Consider the following 21,499-nt stretch of genomic DNA (forward strand, 5'->3'; position numbering starts at 1 on the left):
TATCATTCATATCTGCCCAAGTGATACATATTTCACACGTTGCAACCCTTTTAGAAAAGATTAATTCTCCAAAGTTGTATGTAAAGTACATTTTACAAGTTGAAAATACATTATTAAATTTTTATTGAAGTACAATATACATAAGGAAAAGTGCATATAACATAAATGTCTAGCTTGGTGAATGTGCACAAACTGATTACAAGTGTGTAAACAGCACTCATATCAAGAAAAAGAATATTACCGGAACCTCAAAAGTCCCTGTCATGTCTCTTTCAGTGACTACCAGTCCAACAAAGGTAACGGCTATCCTGACTTCTGTAGTCATCTTACTTTTTCCTGATTTTATACATTTTATAAATAGAATAATACAGTATGTCCTTGGTTTTGGCTGGTTTCTTTGCCTCAACCTTATGTTTGTGAGGTTAATACATATCATTGAATATAGATGTAGATATTTAATTCTCGTTGCTGGATAGTATTCTGTTGATAAACTTGCCGCAATGTATTTGTCCATTCCATTTTATAGTAGATGGGAATTTCGGTAGTTTCCAATTTGGGTAATCTTCTAATTTCGTACATGTCTTTTGGTGAATATAAGTATGCATTTCTCTGGGCTATATATCTGGGAGTGGAATACAAGTCAAATAATATTTTAAATATCTTTGACAAGTTGATTAGAGAAATCTATGGTGTATCCTTTTGTAAAGAAAATAATCTGTCCGTAATTTCTACTCTGCAAAATGGATTCTCACATATGGTTAGTTATTTCACAAGGGGCGATACATCTGCTGTCTTTCTAGTATTCATCGAATTGTACTTATGTTAATAACAATATGATAGTTTATTGTTGTTATTATCCTCTGGAGCTCAGTATGTTTCAAATATTGAAAATGCCCATAAAAATATCATCCAATATACACATGTACTTTTCCATGTTACTCAGTCTAAAATTTAATTAAAAAGACAGGCTGAGGCAAAAAGACATGCCAACAGATTCTCTCTGACCTACAGTTTATTTTAAGAATGTTAGAGGTCACTGATTAGTTTTGGCTTACAGGATTCCTCCCCCCCACAGTTATTTTTAATTTATGGATTTTTTTTTTTTTTTTTTTTTTTTTTTGCTGTACGCGGGCCTCTCACTGTTGTGACCTCTCCTGTTGCGGAGCACAGGCTCCGGACACGCAGGCTCAGTGGCCATGGCTCATGGGCCCAGCCGTTCCGCGGCACGTGGGATCTTCCTGGACCGGGGCATGAACCCGCGTCCCCTGCATCGGCAGGCGGACTCTCAACCACTGTGCCACCAGGGAAGCCCCCAACTGAATCATTTAGCGGTATAGCAGGTTAAGGGCTAGAGGCAGTGGGTTTATGAGACAGAAAAAACATTGTGAGCAATTCTCATATCAGACAAAATAGACTTTAAAATAAAGACTATTACAAGAGACAAAGAAGGACACCACATAATGATCAAGGGATCAATCCAAGAAGAAGATATAACAATTGTATATAATTATACACCCAATACAGGAGCACCTCAATACTTAAGGCAAATGCTAACAACCATAACAGGGGAAATCAACAGTAACAAAATCATAGAAGGGGACTTTAACACCCCACTTTCACCAATGGACTGATCATCCAACATGAAAATAAGTAAGCAAACACAAGCTTTAAATGACACATTGAACGAGATGGACTGATATTTATGGATGGATGGATTGATATTTATAGGACATTCCATCCATAAACAACAGAATACACTTCTCAAGTGCTCATGGAACATTCTCCAGGATAGATCATATCTTGGGTCACAAATCAAGCCTTGGTAATTTTAAGAAAATTGAAATTGTATCAAGTATCTTTTGTGACCACAGTGCTATCAGACTACATATCAATTACAGGAAAAAAACTGTAAAAAATACAAACACATGGAGGCTAAACAATACACTACTTAACAACCAAGCAAATGACAATGAAAATATGGCGACCCAAAACCTATGGGATGCAGCAAAAGCAGTTCTAAGAGGCAAGTTCAAGCAATAAAATCTTACCTCAAGAAACAAGAAATAATCTCAAATAAACAACCTAACCTTACACTTAAAGCAGTTAGAGAAAGAAGAACAACAACAACCCTAAATTTAGCAGAAGGAAAGAAATCATAAAGATCAGATCAGAAATGAATGGAAAAGAAATGAAGGAAATGATAGCAAAGATCAATAAAACTAAAAGCTGGTTCTATGAGAAGATAAACAAAAATGAAAAATCATTAGCCAGACTCATCAAGAAAAAAAGGGAGAAGACTAAAATCAATAGAATTACAAATGAAAAAGAAGTAGCACCTGACACTGCAGAAATACGAAGGATCATGACAGATTACTACAAGGAACCCTATGCCAATAAAATGGACAACCTGGAAGAAATGGAAAAATTCTTAGAAAAGCACAACCTTCTGAGACTGAACCAGGAAGAAATGGAAAATATAACCAGACCAGTCACAAGCACTGAAGTTGAAACTGTGATTAAAAATCTTCCAAGAAACAAAAGCCCAAGACCAGATAGCTTCACAGGCGAATTCTATAAAACATGTAGAGAAGAGCTAAGAGCTAACACCTATCCTTCTCAAACTCTTCCAAAGTATAGCAGAGGGAGGAACACTCCCAAACTCATTCTATGAGGCCACCATCACCCTGATACTGAAACCAGACAAAGATGTCACGAAAAAAGAAAACTACTGGCCAGTATCACTGATGAGCATAGATGCAAAAATACTCAACAAAATACTAGCAAACAGAATCCAACAGCACATTAAAAGGATCATACACCATGATCAAGTGGGGTTTATCCCAGGAATGCAAGGATTTTTCAATATATGCAAATCGATCAATGTGATACACCATATTAAATTGAAGGATAAAAACCATATGGTCATCTCAATAGCTGCAGAAAAACTTTCGACAAAATTCAACACGGATTTATGATAAAAATCCTCCAGAAAGTAGGCATAGAGGGAACTTACCTCAATATAATATAGGTCATATATGACAAACCCACAGCCAACATCGTTCTCAATGGTGAAACATTGAAACCGTTTCCACTAAGAGGAACAAGACAAGGGTGTCCACACTCACCACTGTTATTCAACATAGTTTTGAAAGTTTTAGTGACAGCAGTCAGAGAAGAAAAAGAAATAAAAGGAATCCAGATTGGAAAAGAAGAAATAAAGCTGTCACTGTTGGCAGTTGGTATGATGCTATACATAGAGATTCCTAAAGATGCTACCAGAAAACTACTAGAGCTAATCAATGAATTTGATAGAGTAGCAGGATACAAAATTAATGCACAGAAATCTCTTGAATTCCTATACACTAATGATGAAAAATGGGAAAGAGAAATTAAGGAAACACTCCCATTTACAATTGCAACAAAAAGAATAAAATACCTAGGAATAAACCTACCTAAGGAGACAAAAGACCTTTATGCAGAAAACTGTAAGACACTGATGAATTAAAGATGATACAAACAGATGGAGAGATAGACCATGTTCTTGGACTGGAAGAATCAACATTGTGAAAATAACTATACTACCCAAAGCAATCTACAGATTCCGTGCAATCCCTTTTAAACTACCAATGGCATTTTTCACAGAACTAGAAGAAGGAATTTCACAATTTGCATGGAAACACAAAGGACCCCGAATAGCCAAAGCAATCTTGAGAAAGAGAAATGGAGCTGGAGGAATCAGGCTCCATGACTTCAGACTATACTACAAAGCTACAGTAACCAAGATAGTATGGTACTGACACAAAAACAGAAATGTAGATCAATGGAACAGGTTAGAAAGCCCAGAGATAAACCTACACACATATAGTCACCTTATCTTTGATAAAGGAGGGAAGAATATACAATGGAGAAAAGACAGCCCTTCAATAAGTGGTGCTGAGACAACTGGACAGCTACATGTAAAAGAATGAAATTAGAACACTCCCTAACACTATACACAGAAATAAACTCAAAATGGGTTAAAGACCTAAATGTAAGGCCAGACACTATAAAACTCTTAGAGGAAAATATAGGCAGAACAGTCTGTGACATACATCACAGCAAGATCCTTTTTGACCCACCTTGTAGAGAAATGGAAATAAAAACAAAAATAAACAAATGGGACCTAATGAAGCTTAATAGCGTTTGCACAGCAAAGGAAACCACAAGCAAGACGAAAAGACCACCCGCAGAGTGGGAGAAAATATCTGCAAATGAAGCAACTGACAAAAGATTAATCTTCAAAATATACAAGAAGTTCATGCAGCTCAATATCAAAAAAATAAACAACCCAATCCAAAAATGGGCAGAAGATCTAGATAGGCATTCTCCAAAGAAGATATACAGATTGGCAACAAACACGTGAAAGAATGCCCAACATCACTAATCATTAGAGAAATGCAAATCAAAACTACAATGAGGTATCACCTCACACCCGTCAGAATGGGCAACATCAAAAAGTCTACAAACAATAAATTCTGGAGAGGGTGTGGAGAAAAGGGAACCCTCTTGCACTGTTGGTGGGAATGTAAACTGACACAGCCACTATGGAGAACAGTATGGAGACTCCTTAGAAAACTAAAAATAGAGCTACCGTATGACCCAGCAATCCCATTACTGGGCGTATACCCTGAGAAATCCATAATTCAAAAAGAGTCATGTACCACGATGTCCATTGCAGCTCTATTTACAGTAGCCAGGACATGGAAGCAACCTAAGTGTCCGTCAACAGATGAATGGATTAAGAAGGTGTGGCACATATATACAGTGAAATATTACTCAGCCATAAAGAGAAATGAAATTGAGTTATTTGTAGTGAGGTCGATGGATGTAGAGTCAATCATACAGAATGAAGTAAGTCAGGAAGAGAAAAACAAACACTGTATGCAAACACATATATATGGAATTAAAAAAAGAAAAGGTTTTGGAGAACCTAGGGGCAGGAGAGGAATAAAGACACAGATTTAGAAAATAGACTTGAGGACACGGGTGCTGGGGGGAGTGTAAGCTAGGAGGAAGTGAGAGAGTGGCATGGACATATATGCAGTACCAAATGTAAAACAGATAGCTAGTGGGAAGCAGTCACATAGCACCGGGAGATCAGCTCGTTGCTTTGTGACCACCTAGGGGGGTGGAATAGGGAGGGTGGGAGGGAGACACAAGAGGCAGGGTATATGGGTATATATGTGTACATTATAGCTGATTCACTTTGTTATACAGCAGAAAATAACACAACATTGTAAAGCAATTATACTCCAATAAAGATGTTTTAAAAAAAAGATTAAAAAATTAAAATGTCGGGCTTCCCTGGTGGCGCAGTGGTTGAGAGTCCACCTGCCGATGCAGGGGACACGGGTTCGTACCCCAGTCCGGGAACATCCCACGTGCTGCGGAGCGGCTAGGCCCGTGAGCCAATGGCCGCTGAGCCTGCGCATCCGGAGCCTGTGCTCCGCAATGGGAGAGACCACAACAGTGAGAGGCCCGCGTACCGCAATAAAATAAAATGTCAAAGAAAAAAAGTGAGGGAAATGTGAAAGACTTAATCCAGTGTTCAAATTATATAGACCTGAAATGCAATAAAGAGACAATTATTGCTTTTAGAGAAGAAAGACTCAAGGTCCTGGCTAGGGGTTAACTTTGAAAGTAGTATTTTTACATCTTTCTAAAAAGGAAACATGGATATTTGAAACAGTATACATGGACAATTCATTTAGCAGTTATCAAAAGTATACCAAGTGCCAAGCACCGAGCTGTGCCCTGAGAAATTTTTTAATGAATAAAATTCTAACTTAGACTAGGTTCCCTCAGAAGCTGACCTTGAAACAATGATTTAAGTAATGGTGATTTACTTGTGTGGTGGTCCCTGGAAGTACCAGTAGGGGAGTAGGACAGTGAAATGTGTAAAGGAAAGAAGCCAATAATTGAGCCAGTTACTGAGCAGGTTATTGCTGTGGGCAGCTAGAGGGCAGCCCCAATGAATGAAGTGTAGGAGACAGTGAAAAATGCACCTGACAGTTGTCACCAACAAGGGGCAATTATCTCCCCCCTCTCATCCATCATTGGCTGATTGACTTGTCAGTTCTCTACAGTAAGATTTCTACCACTCTTTAGCTGTATGGTCTTCAGGAAGTTGCTTGTGGTCAAAGCCAGTGGATACTTTCGGCATGGGCTTTGGGAAGTCTGACTGCTTGGGTCTAAGTGTTGGCTCTTCCACTCACTATCTGTATGACCTTAGGCCAGTTCTTTAACATGGTCCCTATTTCTTCATCTGTTAAATGAGGAGAACAGCAACAACAATAACAACACAAGCAATTATACCTACCTCATAAGATTTTCATGATGATTAAATGAGTTAATACAGCTAAAGAGCTTAAAACAGTGCCTTGAGCAGAGTGGGTATTCAAATAATGTTTTATTATGATTTTTATTAGCTCTTGTGACATCTATGGTATTTAAAATGTTAACCACGCTTGTGTTTGTGAAATTTTCTCTTATCCACATTTCTATGGAAGGGCACTTTCCAAGTGATCCTCCTGCCTCTCTAGCCGTTCATCCATCTTATTGACTATTGACGCTGTATTCTGTGTTTATGTGTTATAGTTTTCAAGACTCCATCTTTAACCCTCTTTTGCTCAATCTATACCCCATACCAATGAGAATGTGTTCCTCTTAATGGCTTCAGTTTTTACTTCTCTCCAGTGATTTCTAATCTTGGATTTCTCTGTCTTCCAAAATATGCAGCTATACCATGGCACCTTCAGTCCAGCTGACTAAAATGATAGTCCTATGTGAAAGATCCTCAAAACTTTTCACTGAATAGGTGTAGGATTGAACTCATTATCTTTTCCCTAGAACTGTTGATCTTTATTCCTTGAGTAGATGGTAAATAACACTTCCATCTAATAGGTACCAACCAACTGGAAGCCAGGGAATCTGTCTTAGACTCCTTTGTTTCCCCAGTGCTTGGCCTAATGCCTGGTATCCAGTAGCTGGTAAATAAAAAGGTAACTGGCAGGATGGATAGATAGGTGTGAATGGAGGGGTAGCTAGATTGTTGAGTGAGTCTATAACTATAAATCTGTTTCGTTAAGTATTATCTCATGATCAAGTACAGTTGAAGGTCAAGGATGAGAAAGCACATCTTTAGTGGGACACACACCCAGCAAACCATTTTCTCTTGCTAAATTGTACACACATGACCCCTTTGGGATGAAAACCTCCATTGCTGTGATTGAACAGGCATTCAAATGGTATGTTTGTCTGAAATAATGTTATAGGCTATAAAAGTTTCCTCCTTTTTCCACAATTAAGAAATATCTACCCACATGATAGGAGAAACTACTTCTTTCTCATATCAAGTGATGGCCTAAAAATATAGATTATGTCTACCCTATTGAAATGAATTTAGGATGTAGAAAATATTCACTGGCATGAATGCAAATGGCTTACCATGTTTTTGTCAAAAATACTAGGCGTTCTAAACATTTTAACAGCGTAGTAAAATGTCACTAATTAAGGCTGATTAAGGCAAATTGTAATCATCGGCTTTTAGAGGAAAGTCAATTTCATTATTTGCAAATACATGTAATACGTATATAACAATAGGCCAAGAAAAAGAAGAGGTGCCAGCTATGCATAATAAAGTAGCCTGCTGGGATAAGTTGGAAAATGGTTTGTAATTGTGTTATTAGTTGTTTCTATGATTGATAAGAAAATATTCCAGAACACTTAAAGACTCTTTTACTAATATTTTAAATAGCTTTTTTTATAATAGCATTTACACTAGTAGTTTTGTAAACTAAAGATTAAATAGACTAATAATTGTAGATCTCAACTATAATGAGTGCTATACTACCCAGTGGGTGAACAACAGCAATGCAACAAGAAAAAAAAAAATGGTGCTCAAAGATTATAAGGAGTTATTGACATTTAAACAGGTTGACATGTTAACCAAAGTTGGAAGATGATATGTTGACTGGATTTGCAATGCATAGCAAACACCCAAACCAAAATGAAACTGATAAAAACAGTACCTGTAATGAATGTCACTTACTTGGTTTTACCTATTCTAGGTACCACATTCTTTAATTCATGTCACAATCAGTAGTCTTGTAGGGTCTGTTTAGTACTGATGGTTATTTACAAAATATCTCAGGCACTTCTTTAACTCATAACTTCTTATAACTTTAGGGAGGCAACAGCAATTTTAATTAAGAAAGACCAAGCTTATGTCATGAAATAAGAAGCACAGGGGCTTCCCTGGTGGCGCAGTGGTTGAGAGTCCGCCTGCCAATGCAGAGGACATGGGTTCGTGCCCCGGTCCGGGAAGATCCCACATGCCGCGGAGCGGCTGGGCCTGTGGGCCATGGCCGCTGAGCCTGCACGTCCGGAGCCTGTGCTGTGCGATGGGAGAGACCGCAGTGGTGAGAGGCCCGTGTACTGCAAAAAACAAAACAAAACAAAATAAAAAATAAAAAGCGCAAGACTGTGCCGTATGCGTTTTATTTGTCCATTGCCCTTCTCTACCTCGCTGTCTACTCTGGGTGGTTGATCTGTGTCATCATTGGTCTCCCATGCCCTCTGGCTTCCAATTGGTTTAGCCACTGGGGAGCCCTGGTAGGAAATTGAAGAGAGAGGGCAGAGAGGTCAGGGTATTTATTCTTCTAGTTCCCTACCTGTGAATTTGCTTCAGGCTGACTCTGTCCCTTGATAAAAGGTTCCTGCTCTTCTCAAGGTGGTTTCTCCTCATGATTCTCAGCTTCTGGCCACTTCTCCCTCCCCTGATTTCTTGGGCCTAGATGTACTAACAGCTCCACTGCTGCAAGGCCTAGTTTCTTATATTAAATTTGGTGATTTTCCTACACTTTGATTATGTTATAATTTGTTCCTTTGTCAATAAATCTCTCAGATTATCCAGGCCAGATCACAGAGGAATATGTGTATCAAGCTAAGGTATTCCAGAGGACCGTGGGGAGACATTGAAGGGTTTAAATGAGAGAGTGGGGTGATCAGATTTATATTAGTTATTACTATGTCTACAGTGTAGAAGTTACATTGGAAAGTGGAGACTTGAGGCAGAGGAACTATGTACAGTCTATTGCAAACATGTAGACAGAAAATGTTGGAGCTTTGCCGTGGAAACGTGTGGAAAGAAGAAAGGAGTTCTGTATGAGAAAACTTAGTAACCAGTTATATATGGTGTTTGGTGAGGCTTAGGGAAAAATCTAGAATCTAGATTGTCTGTCAGATTTCCTGCTTAAGGAGTAAAGTAAGTGGTGGTTTTATTTCCTGTTTTCTATGGCATTATTTCCATTTTATGAAATCAGCTTAAAATGAAGATTATGTGGTGCTCAAAGAAAAGAAAAAGCAATCTTGTTATGTTTATTTTTAATATTCTAAAATAAAGTATTCCAGAGCAAAATCTATAGGGAATCTCCATCTTTGACTCACAGTGATACCAGAAAATAGCCTCGATGTAAGCCTGTCCTACTTACAGAATATAACTGTCATTGTTACAAGAAGTTTCCAATGTGCCTATCTGGTCTTGGATTGCCGCAGAAAAAAAGTTTTGAGAGCAAGTGGTTTATTTGGGAGTTGAGAGAAATATCAATAGGGGAATGAGAAAATGAGACAGGTAAGGCAAGACAGCCAGTAAAGGATGGTACATAATCAAGCAGTTTACCACCATGACCCACTAGAGCTTTATCCCACTGGGAGAACTCTGGAACCCTTATAAATCACATACCTCACAGATATCTCCCATAGCAAAAGCGTGCTAGAATATTCATACCCTAATGACTACCATCAGTCATTGGTTACAGGCTGTTCCTGGGAGGTAAGGTGGTGGGAGACTGGGCAGGGGAGCCTCAATTCCTTAATGTATCTAGCCTACCACTTAGATGGCAAAGCAAACTTTATGACAACACAAAGCCTACAAAGAATGAAATGTCAGTGATGGTATTGGAGGTCAGGCTGTTGGGCAATGAAGTGATAAGGGCAAGGAGATGTGGGCATTCTGCTATAGGAGCTTTCGGAAAGATTACTCATATTTGGCTCTAAAGATTAAGAAAAGACACAGTAAGAGAGGGCAGACTGCAGAAGCAAGAAGAACTACAATCCTGCAGCCTGTGGAACAAAAAATACATTCACAGAAAGATAGACAAGAAGAAAAGGCAGCGGGCTATGTACCACATGAAGGAACAAGATAAAACCTCAGAAAAACAATTAAATGAAGTGGAGACAGGCAACCTTCCAGAAAAAGAATTCAGAATAATGATAGTGAAGATGATCCAGGACTTCAGAAAAAGAATTCAGAATAATGATAGTGAAGATGATCCAGGACTTCAGAAAAAGAATGGAGGCAAAGATCGAGAAGATGCAAGAAATGTTTAACAAACACCTAGAACAATTAAAGAACGAACACCTAGAAGAATTAAAGAACAAACAAACAGAGATGAACAATACAATAACTGAAATGAAAAATACACTAGAAGGAATCAATAGCAGAATAACTGAGGCAGAAGAATGGGTAAGTGACCTGGAAGACAGAATGGTAGAATTTACTGCCATGGAACAGAATAAGGAAAAAAGAATGGAAAGAAACAAAGACAGCCTAAGAGACCTCTGGGACAACATTAAACGCAACAACATTCACATTATAGGAGTCCCAGAAGGAGAAGAGAGAGAGAAAGGACCCGAGAAAATATTTGAAGAGATTACAGTTGAAAACTTCCCTAACATGGAGAAGGAAATAGCCACCCAAGTCAAGTCCAGGAAGCGCAGAGAGTCCCATACAGGATAAACCCAAGGAGAAACACACCGAGACACATAGTAATCAAATTGACAAAAATTAAAGACAAAGAAAAATTATTGAAAGCAGCAAGGGAAAAACGACAAATAACATACAAGGGAACTCCCATAAGGTTAACAGCTGATTTCTCAGCAGAAACTCTACAAGCCAGAAGGGAGTGGCATGATATACTTAAAGTGATGAAAGGGAAGAACCTACAATCAAGATTACTTTACCCAGCAAGGATCTCATTCAGATTTGATGGAGAAATCAAAAGCTTTACAGACAAACAAAAGCTAAGAGAATTCAGCACCACCAAACCAGCTCTACAACAAATACTAAAGGAACATCTCTAAGTGGGAAACACAAGAGAGGAAAAGGACCTACAAAAACAAACCCAAAACAATTAAGAAAATGGTCAGAGGAACACACATATCGATAATTACCTTAAACGTGAATGGATTAAATGCTCCAACCAAAAGACACAGGGTTGCTGAATGGATACAAAAACAAGACCCGTATATATGCTGTCTACAAGAGACCCACTTCAGACCTAGGGACACATACAGACTGAAAGTGATGGGTTGGAAAAAGATACTCCCCACAAATGGAAATCAAAAGAAAGGTGGAATAGCAATACTCATATCAGATAAAATAGACTTTAAAATAAAGAATGTTATAAGAGACAAGGAAGGTCACTACATAATGATCAAGGGATCAATCCAAGAAGAAGATATAACAATTATAAATATATATGCACCCAACATAGGAGCACCTCAATACATAAGGCAACTGCTAACAGCTCTAAAAGAGGAAATCGACAGTAACACAATAATGGTGGGGGACTTTAACACCTCACTTACACCAATGGACAGATCATCCAAAATGAATATAATTAAGGAAACAGATGCTTTAAATGACACAACAGACCAGATAGATTTAATTGATATTTATAGGACATTCCATCCAAAAACAGCAGATTACACTTTCTTCTCAAGTGCACACGGAACACTGTCCAAGATAGAGCACATCTTGGGTCACAAATCAAGCCACAGTAAATTTAAGAAAACTGAAATCATATCAAGCATCTTTTCTGACCACAGCGCTGTGAGAGTAGAAATAAATTATTGGGGAAAAAAAACGTAAAAAACACAAACACATGGAGGCTAAACAATATGTTACTAAATAACCAAGAGATCACTGAAGAAACCAAAGAGGAAATCAAAAAATACCTAGAGGCAAATGACAACGAAAACACGATGATCCAAAATGTATAGGATGCAGCAAAAGCAGTTCTGAGAGGGAAGTTTATAGCAATATAAGCCTACCTCAAGAAACAAAAAAAATCTCAAATAAACAATCTAACCTCACACCTAAAGGAACTAGAGAAAGAAGAACAAAGAAAAACTGAAGTTAGTAGAAGGAAAGAAATCATAAAGATCACAACAGAAATAAATGAAATAGAAACAAAGAAAACAGTAGCAAAGATCAATAAAACTAAAAGCGAGTTCTTTGCCAAGATAACCAAAACAGATAAAACATTACCCAGACTCATCAAGAAAAAGAGGGAGAGGACTCAAATCCATAAAAAGAAATGAAAAAGAAGTTACAACAGACACCACAGAAATACAAAGCATCCTAAGAGACTATTATAAGCAACTCCATGCCAATAGAATGGACAACCTGGAAGAAATGGACAAATTCTTAGAAAGGTATAACCTTCCAAGACTGAACCAGGAAGAAATAGAAAATATGAACAGACCAATCACAAGTAATGAAATTGAAACTGTGATTAAAAATCTTCCAACAAACAAAAGTCTAGCACCAGATGGCTTCACAGGTGAATTCTGTCAAACATTTAGAGAAGAGCTAACACCCATCCTTCTCAAACTCTTCCAAAGAATTGCAGAGGGAGGAACACTCCCAAACTCATTCTGTGAGGCCACCATCACCCTGATACCAAAACCAGACAAGATACTACAAAAAAGAAAATTACAGACCAATATCAGTCATGAATATAGTTGTGAAAATCCTCAAGAAATTATTAGAAAACAGAATCCAACAACACATTAAAAGGATTATACACCATGATCAAGTGGGATTTATCCCAGGGATGCAAGGATTCTTCAATATATGCAAATCAATCAATGTGATACACCATATTAACAAATTGAAAAATAAAAACCATATCATCTCAATAGATGCAGAAAAAGCTTTTGACAAAATTCAGCACCCATTTATGATAAAAACTCTCCAGAAAGTAGGCATAGAACAAACCTACTTCAACATAATAAAAGCCATATATGACAAACCCACAGCAAACATCATTCTCAATGGTGAAAACCTGAAAGCATTTCCTCTAAGATCAGGAACAACACAAGAATGTCCACTCTCGCCACTGTTATTCCACATAATTTTGGAAGTGCTAGCCAGAGCAATCAGAGAAGGAAAAGAAATAAAAGGAATACAAATTGGAAAAGAAGAAGTAAAACTGTCAGTGTTTGCAGATGACATGATACTATACATAGAAAATCATAAAGATGCCACCAGAAAACTACTAGAACTAATCAATGCATTTGGTAAAGTTGCAGGATACAAAATTAATGCACAGATATCTCTTGCATTCCTATACAATAATTATAAGAATTCTGAAAGAGAAATTAAGAAAACACTCCCATTTACCGTTGCAACAAAAAGAATAAAATATCTAGGAATAAACCTACCTAGGGAGACAAAAGCCCTGTATGCAGAAAACTATAAGACACTGATGAAAGAAATTAAAGATGATACAAACAGATGGAGAGATAGACCATGTTCTGGGATTGGAATTATCAATATTGTGAAAATGACTATACTACCGAAAGCAATCTACATATTCAATGCAATCCCTATCAAAATACCAATGGCATTTTTTACAGAACTAAAACAAAAAATCTTAAAATTTGTATGGAGACACAAAAGACCCCGAATAGCCAAAACAGTCTTGAGGGGAAGAAAACGGAACTGGAGGAATCAGACTGCCTGACTTAAGGCTATACTACAAAGCTACAGTAATCAAGACAATATGTTACTGGCACAGAAACAGAAATATAGATCAATGGAACAGCATAGAAAGCCCAGAGATAACCCCACACACCTATGGTCAACTAATCTATGACAAAGGAAGCAAGAATACACAATGGAGAAAAGACAGCCTCTTCAATAAGTGGTGCTGGCAAAACTGGACCGCTACATTTAAAAGAATGAAAGTAGAACACTCCCTCACACCATTCACAAAAATAAGCTCAAAAGGCATTAGAAACCTAAATGTAAGACTGGGCACTATAATACTCTTAGAGGAAAACATAGGAAGAACACTCTTTGACCTAAATCACAGCAAGATCGTTTTTGATCCACCTCCTAGAGTAATGGAAATAAAAACAAAAATAAACAAATGGGACCTAATGAAACTTAAGAGCTTTTGCAATGCAAAGGAAACTACAAACAAGATGAAAAGACAACCCTCAGAATGGGAGAAAATATTTGCAAATGAATCAACAGACAAAGGATTAATTTCCAAAATATACAAACAGCTCATGCAGCTCAATATTAAAAAAACAACCCAATCCAAAAATGAGCAGAAGGCCTAAGTAGACATTTCTCCAAAGAAGACATAGAGATGGCTAAGAAGCACATGAAAAGCTGCTCAACATCACCAGTTAGAATGGGCATCATCAGAACATCTACAAACAACAAATGCTGGAGAGGGTATGGAGAAAAGGGAACCCTCCTGGCACTATTGGTGGGAATGTAAATTGATACAGCCACTATGGAGAACAGTATGGAGGTTCCTTAAAAAACTAAAAATAGAATTATCATATGACCCAGCAATCCCACTACTGGGTATATACCCAGAAAAAAACGTAATTCAAGAAGACACATGCACCCCAATGTTCATTTCAGCACTATTTACAATAGCCAGGTTATGGAAGCAACCTCATTGCCCATCAACAGATGAGTGGATAAAGAAGATGTGGTACATGTATACAATGGAATATTACTCAGCCATGGAAAGGAACGAACTGGGTCATTTGTAGAGACGTGGATGCTTCTAGAGACTGTCATACAGAGTGAAGTAAGTCAGAAAGAGAAAAACAAATATCGTATATTAATGAATTTGTGTGGAACCTAGAAAAATGGTACAGTTGAACCGGTTTGTCGGGCAGAAATAGAGACACAGATGTAGAGAACAAACATATGGACACCAAGCAGGGAAAGTGGTGGGGAGGGGAGTGGTGATGGTGTGATGAATTGGGAGATTGGGATTGACATATATACACTAATATATATAAAATGCATAAGAACCTGCTCTATAAAAAAATAAACTACAATTCAAAAAAAAAGAGTAGTTTAAAGATTGCGGGAACATCCTTGGTAAAAAATGGAAATTAAGATGTGAACTACATCACTAGGAAGAGCATGAAAAGATAGATTCAGGGGAACCTGTTTGTGTGGATGAAAAGGAGAAGAAGGCATATGATTTAGATATGTCCTACTTGGGGATGAGTAAATGGTTATGACATTTGCAGTTAGGAAGTGAGAAAAATCAGGTTAGTCAACGTGTTGGCACAGTGACTGAGGAAGAGAGAATAAGTAACAGGCTCTTTTTTTAGAAAGAAATAGTTCCTTTTCTATAGGTTCTGTTTTAGACATGTAGTGCTTGAGATGCTTTAGGGGATATTATGTGAAAAGGTCTTGCATTCAGTTATACAACTGTGTTAATGTACTATGTTAATAAATGTTTTATCCTGCTTTTAAAACTAAAAAAAAAGGAATAGACACAGTTAAATTTTCACATGTACTATTGATGTTCTAGATCACCTTCAGGAAGTTGGTTTAACAAAAACTTATGTTTGCCTTTGAAAAAAGTAAGAAATTCCATTGTCCATCATTCTAGCTGTAACACAATGAGCAATTTCTTTTATAAGTAATATAAAATGTGAGATAATATTTGGGTGTTAAATTTCAAATGTCTTCTCCAGAGTAACATTTACTCCCATGTATTCATTTTTCCTTCTTTTCCAGTTGAAAGAATTCAGAGTCAGTGGGATGAAGTACAGGAACACCTTCAGAACCGGAGGCAACAGTTGAATGAAATGTTAAAAGATTCAACACAATGGCTGGAAGCTAAGGAAGAAGCTCAGCAGGTCTTGGGGCAGGCCAGAGCCAAGCTTGAGTCATGGAAGGAGGGTCCCTACACAATGGATGCAATCCAAAAGAAAATCACAGAAACCAAGGTTAGTATCAAAGATATGTTCTTAAAATAAAATACACTGGATAAAATTATACCATGGATTAAAATCTACTGATTTTTAATGTTAATTTATGAAAAGAAAGCAAGCTGAAATGAACAGTAGTCTTTGCAGTCAAAGTAAAGTAGAGATTAGAGGAAAATTGATGGCTAATATCAATGTTAAAATTAATTTTGTTTAATAAATTAGATACAATGGTGTGGTTTTCACATTGCATCATCTTTTAAGATCTCTTCAAAATTGTTGCGCGTACTTCTGTAGTATCATGAAGTCAATCAGGTGGACTTAATTCCTTCTTAGAAAAAGTAACAGGTCTACTCCTTCCTACTTTATTTGAGGGCACTGAATGGAGAAGGGAAGGGTGGATATGAGAATAAGGTAGGGATAAGGTATACTCTCACTTTCTCCTCCCATTTTCTGACCTCCAGCCCAACTTCCCTTCTTTCTCTTCCTTTTCTTCTTCTTCCTCTCTCCCCCCCAACCAAACTTCATCATATATTTGTCCACTTAATAATCTAGAACTTTTCAGGATAAATGAAACAGAAAAAGGAAGGGAAAGGAAATTTGTTTGACTGTGTATTATCAAGCACCAGGCGTGGTACTTTATAAATATTGAATCCTTTCAAACCTCATATTTATAGGTCAGTTTGGAAGGACCTTAAATGCTAAACAATGGGTAGTCCTTAGGGGATTTTAAGCAGAGAAGTGGCATAGTGAGAACTTGATCACATTGAAGACAACACTCTATAGGGTTTTTTTCTGGTAGGAAAAGGCCTTCTGCTAAACACGTATTTGAATCTCAGATTGCCTATGTCATCTGAGAAAAAAGCCATATAGTTTTCTTGCATGGAATGGCCCCCATTTCTAAATTAATCATTGTTTAGACTATGCTGAGTCACAGAGCATATTTATTTACACTAGGTTTATTTGAAAAATAAACCCTGAAATCTCAGTAGCTGAATACAATGGTGATTAATTCCTTGGTTGTGTCCTAGTTCAATAGAGGTCAAAGAACCCTTCTTGGGAGCTCTCTCCTAAATGGTGACTTGGGGGTCCAAACTTTTCTAATTTTATCAAACTATAATTTTAAAATCATGGCTGCCCAAAGTCACCACAGAAGAGTAAGAGAGAATGTGGTCAAGACATGGGGTTTTATGGCCAGGCCTCGAGATTATGAACATCACTTCCACCCAAAACCCATTGACCAGAACTTGTTCCCAATTTAATTTCAGGAAGAATAAATGGGAATAATGAACTAGTGAGCTTTTAGCCAGTCCTTGTCATAGCTAGTTTTCCAAAGGGTCTGAACAGCAACGAGGACAGGATTTTTATTATATGACAAGAATGTTAGAAAGCCACATAGGATTTTACAAACGTTATCAGTACCTTTGTTGGAGGCAACATCTAGATGAATAAAAATTCTCTCTTTCACAAGATACTTTTTACCACTAAGATTTTCTCCCTTTGATGAGCATAGATGAATTAGGAATTTCTAATGATGGTTTGGCCAATTTTTCACTTGACTATGTGAAACAGAATCCATGTGGTTATTCTTGAGGGTTCTGGTCTTATCCATCATGTACGCAGTATGTTATGCTATTTCTTTTTTCCTCTCAAAAATTTAGGGTTCTGTGAATCTAGCGGATCACGGAACGAAGTGGTTAACTGGTCAGGAGGAATTACCAGGGAAAAATAATTTGGATTGGACCCTTGAGTTAGACGAGGGAAAGGAGAGATGAGAGGCATATAGAGACAGAGTTGATCAGGGCAACAAGACTCTGAAATTTGGCAATTGAGAAATACTCTTTTTTTTTTTTTTTTTTTTTTTTTTTTTTGCGGCACGCGGTCCTCTCACTGCTGTGGCCTCTCCCGTTGCGGAGCACAGACTCCGGATGCGCAGGCTCAGCAGCCATGGCTTACGGGCCCAGCCGCTCCGCAGCATATGGGATCTTCCCAGACCGGGGCACGAACCCGTGTCCCCTGCATCGGCAGGCGGACTCTCAACCACTGCACCACCAGGGAAGCCCGAGGAATACTCTTAAAACATACAGGAATCCTAAAGTGATAGCAATAAGGATTGGGGTTTAATAGCTTTTGGAAAAGCAAGGAGCTTTAAATAAGAGACAGAAAGAGTTGCAAAAGAAAGTATGAAAGGAGGAAACAAAACAATTTTTTCATCAAAATGAGTAAGGTGTTTTGGACACCTGAAACAAAGACAAGATTGTATTATATTTGCTATTCTTGTCAAACTTTTGAAATAAAAATTTGCTTTTGAATAGTCCATCTAAAACTGCATCTTAAAAATGGCTCAGCCATTATCTTTGGAAACTTATGTTTTTGTTTGTATTATATGTTTAGGAATTTAATGATATATATTGCTGTAACTTCACTGTAAGTTCCTAACATAAAGAAGACTAAAGCTGTAATTTTCCTGTCTATTTCCTAAATGACATATGCTAAAACTAAAAGTAATACTAACCCTAATAACTAACATTTAGTGAGTACTTGGCTATTTGTCAAAAACTGTGCTAACCACTTCACATATATTGGCTTATTTCATCCTCCCAAACACTTTCCATGAAAAGTACTATTATTGTTCCCTGTTTACAGATAAGTAAATTGAAAGCCTAGAGAAGTTCAGTAACTCCTCTTTAAAAGCAGCAGAGTTGGGATACGAATGCATAGCAATTACTCTTTTTTTTTTTACATCTTCATTGGAGTGTAATTGCTTTACAGTGGTGTGTTAGTTTCTGCTTTATAACAAAGTGAATCAGCTATACATATACATATATCCCCATATCTCCTCCCTCTTTTGTAAACGACCTCACAGATTTCCTCCTTAACCGGTTGTCTGTGTGGCTAAAACAAATCAAGAAAACACCGTGAGGATCAGAAAGGGAGACCACTGTAGTTGTGAACTGACAAATAAGATTATATTACTGATAAGCCAACAGGTGGAAAATGAAAGCAGTGAAACAGTATACCAGGGAGAAGTTTTCATATTTTGTTTTACTGTGAAAAACTAAAAAGATAATTGCAAATTGTATGCCATTTTTAATGAAACTACAATGTTTAATTCTTATAAAAGGAGCCTTATAAAATCAGGGAGCCTTAAACAGTGGAGGGCTGCCTTTATGTCTAATGTGTTATCATTCCTGAATGATATTAGCTGGCTTATCACTTACAATTTTATTTGAGGAAGGAAGTGTGAAAATAGACATATTAGACAATGGTTAATTTGACAAGGATCTCCTTGCTCCATGAATTCTTTCTTAGTCTATGTGTCTAGGGTTAACAAGAGAGCTTGGTGAGCCTCGTAAGGCAGTCATCAGGCTGTCTCTATAGAATTGGAGAGCTGTGATTACAGCAGCCAGCCTCCTTTGGAGCAGCATCGCTGATGACTGCCCTCCCTGTGGCAATGAAATGGTTTCAAAGCCAACCACCACACCGTTACACTCTTTGAAAACTTAAACCAGTCACCATACCTGAGCTAAAGAAAAAAATCACTCATAATTCTGATATTTTCATGATTCATAATTGCTAACCTCTGTCTATAATCTCTTCCATTTCTTTTTTTCTTTTTCTTTTTTTTTTTTTTGGCCGCACCACATGGCTTAAGGGATTTTAGTTCCCCGACGAGGGATTGAACCCAGGCCCTCGGCAGTGAGAGCATGGAGCCCTAACCACTGGACTGCCAGGGAATTCCCCTCACTTCCATTTCTTATCTACATATTTTTAATTGTCTTCATAATGTAGATAAAATTTTGAATTCTGATTTTAAAGTTAGTATTATATAAATATATATGTTGCTACATAACTTTGAATAATTATCATTTTTAATTATAATATTTCATTAAGTTCCATCTTTCACCATTTCCCTACTAATTAGACACTTAGAAAACCTCCACTCTTGGTTAGAAAAAATAGTGGAGAAAAAATTGGAATAACAACAGCCCCTTCACAAAGTAGAACTGAAATCTGAGATAGCATCTGGGAAAAGTCCATCTTGAAAGCATAGACAAGGTGGAAGGAGATAGAAACAGTAAGTATTTGGCAAAAGAATAGACTGTAGATAGCCCATCGTGTCAATAATTAATGAGTAGATCATTAAATGATGCCCATATGTATGTTCAGTTTCTTTCTTTCCTATATAACCCTTAATTTTTTGGAAACAAAAACATAAGTTGAGTAAGTACTTGATTTTGATAACTGCATGGCTTCATTTGGTCTTCTACATGGTCCTAGTAAAACAATAATGCTCTTTTGAGATAGAAAGACAGATATTAGGGGAAATCATACAGGATTTCCATCCTAATCAGAAAGCCTGCCAAAAGGCTATGGCAGAATCCTATGAGAGATGATGCCATTTAACTTTCATAAGAGGTCAGATGGTATGCCTTTGGCACCTAAAACTGCCAGCAATGGTCATCATGGGATTTCTTTTTTTTTTTAACATCTTTATTGGGGTATAATTGCTTTACAATGGTGCGTTAGTTTCTGCTTTATAACAAAGTGAATCAGTTATACATATACATATGTTCCCATATCTCTTCCCTCTTACGTCTCCCTCCCTCCCACCCTCCCTATCCCACCCCTCCAGGCAGTCACAAAGCACCGAGCTGATATCCCTGTGCTATGCGGCTGCTTCCCACTAGCTATCTACCTTACGTTTGGTAGTGTATATATGTCCATGCCTCTCTCTCGCTTTGTCACAGCTCACCCTTCCCCCTCCCCATATCCTCAAGTCCGTTCTCCAGTAGGTCTGTGTCTTTATTCCTGTCTTACCCCTAGGTACTTCATGACATTTTTTTCCTTAGATTCCATATATATGTGTTAGCGTACGGTATTTGTCTTTCTCTTTCTGACTCACTTCACTCTGTATGACAGACTCTAGGTCCATCCACCTCATTACAAATAGCTCAGTTTCGTTTCTTTATATGGCTGAGTAATATTCCATTGTATATATGTGCCACATCTTTATCCCTTCATCTGATGATGGGCACTTAGGTTGTTTCCATCTCCAGGCTATTGTAAATAGAGCTGCAATGAACATTTTGGTACGTGACTCTTTTTGAATTATGGTTTTCTCAGGGTATATGCCCAGTAGTGGGATTGCTGGGTCATATGGTAGTTCTATTTGTAGTTTTTTAAGGAACCTCCATACTGTTCTCCATAGTGGCTGAACCAATTCACATTCCCACCAGCAGTGCAAGAGTGTTCCCTTTTCTCCACACCCTCTCCAGCATTTATTGTTTTAGATTTTTTGATGATGGCCATTCTCACTGGTGTGAGATGATATCTCATTGTAGTTTTGATTTGCATTTCTCTAAGGATTAATGATGTTGAGCATTGTTTCATGTGTTTGTTGGCAGTCTGTACATCT

At 37.6% G+C, this 21,499-nt stretch overlaps 1 protein-coding gene across 1 annotated transcript in view; it reads left to right on the plus strand.

Moving 5' to 3' along the window:
- The window catches only part of DMD (dystrophin), a 2,123,521-nt gene that overhangs the window by 1,542,126 nt on the left and 559,896 nt on the right, over window positions 1-21,499 (plus strand). The window contains exon 53 of the mRNA XM_060138437.1: window positions 15,890-16,101. Within this exon, the coding sequence (XP_059994420.1) occupies window positions 15,890-16,101 (212 nt within the window). The remainder of the gene's footprint in view (window positions 1-15,889; window positions 16,102-21,499) is intronic.

The sequence above is a fragment of the Lagenorhynchus albirostris genome, chromosome X (assembly GCF_949774975.1).
Source record: "Lagenorhynchus albirostris chromosome X, mLagAlb1.1, whole genome shotgun sequence".
Classification (NCBI taxonomy): domain Eukaryota; kingdom Metazoa; phylum Chordata; class Mammalia; order Artiodactyla; family Delphinidae; genus Lagenorhynchus; species Lagenorhynchus albirostris.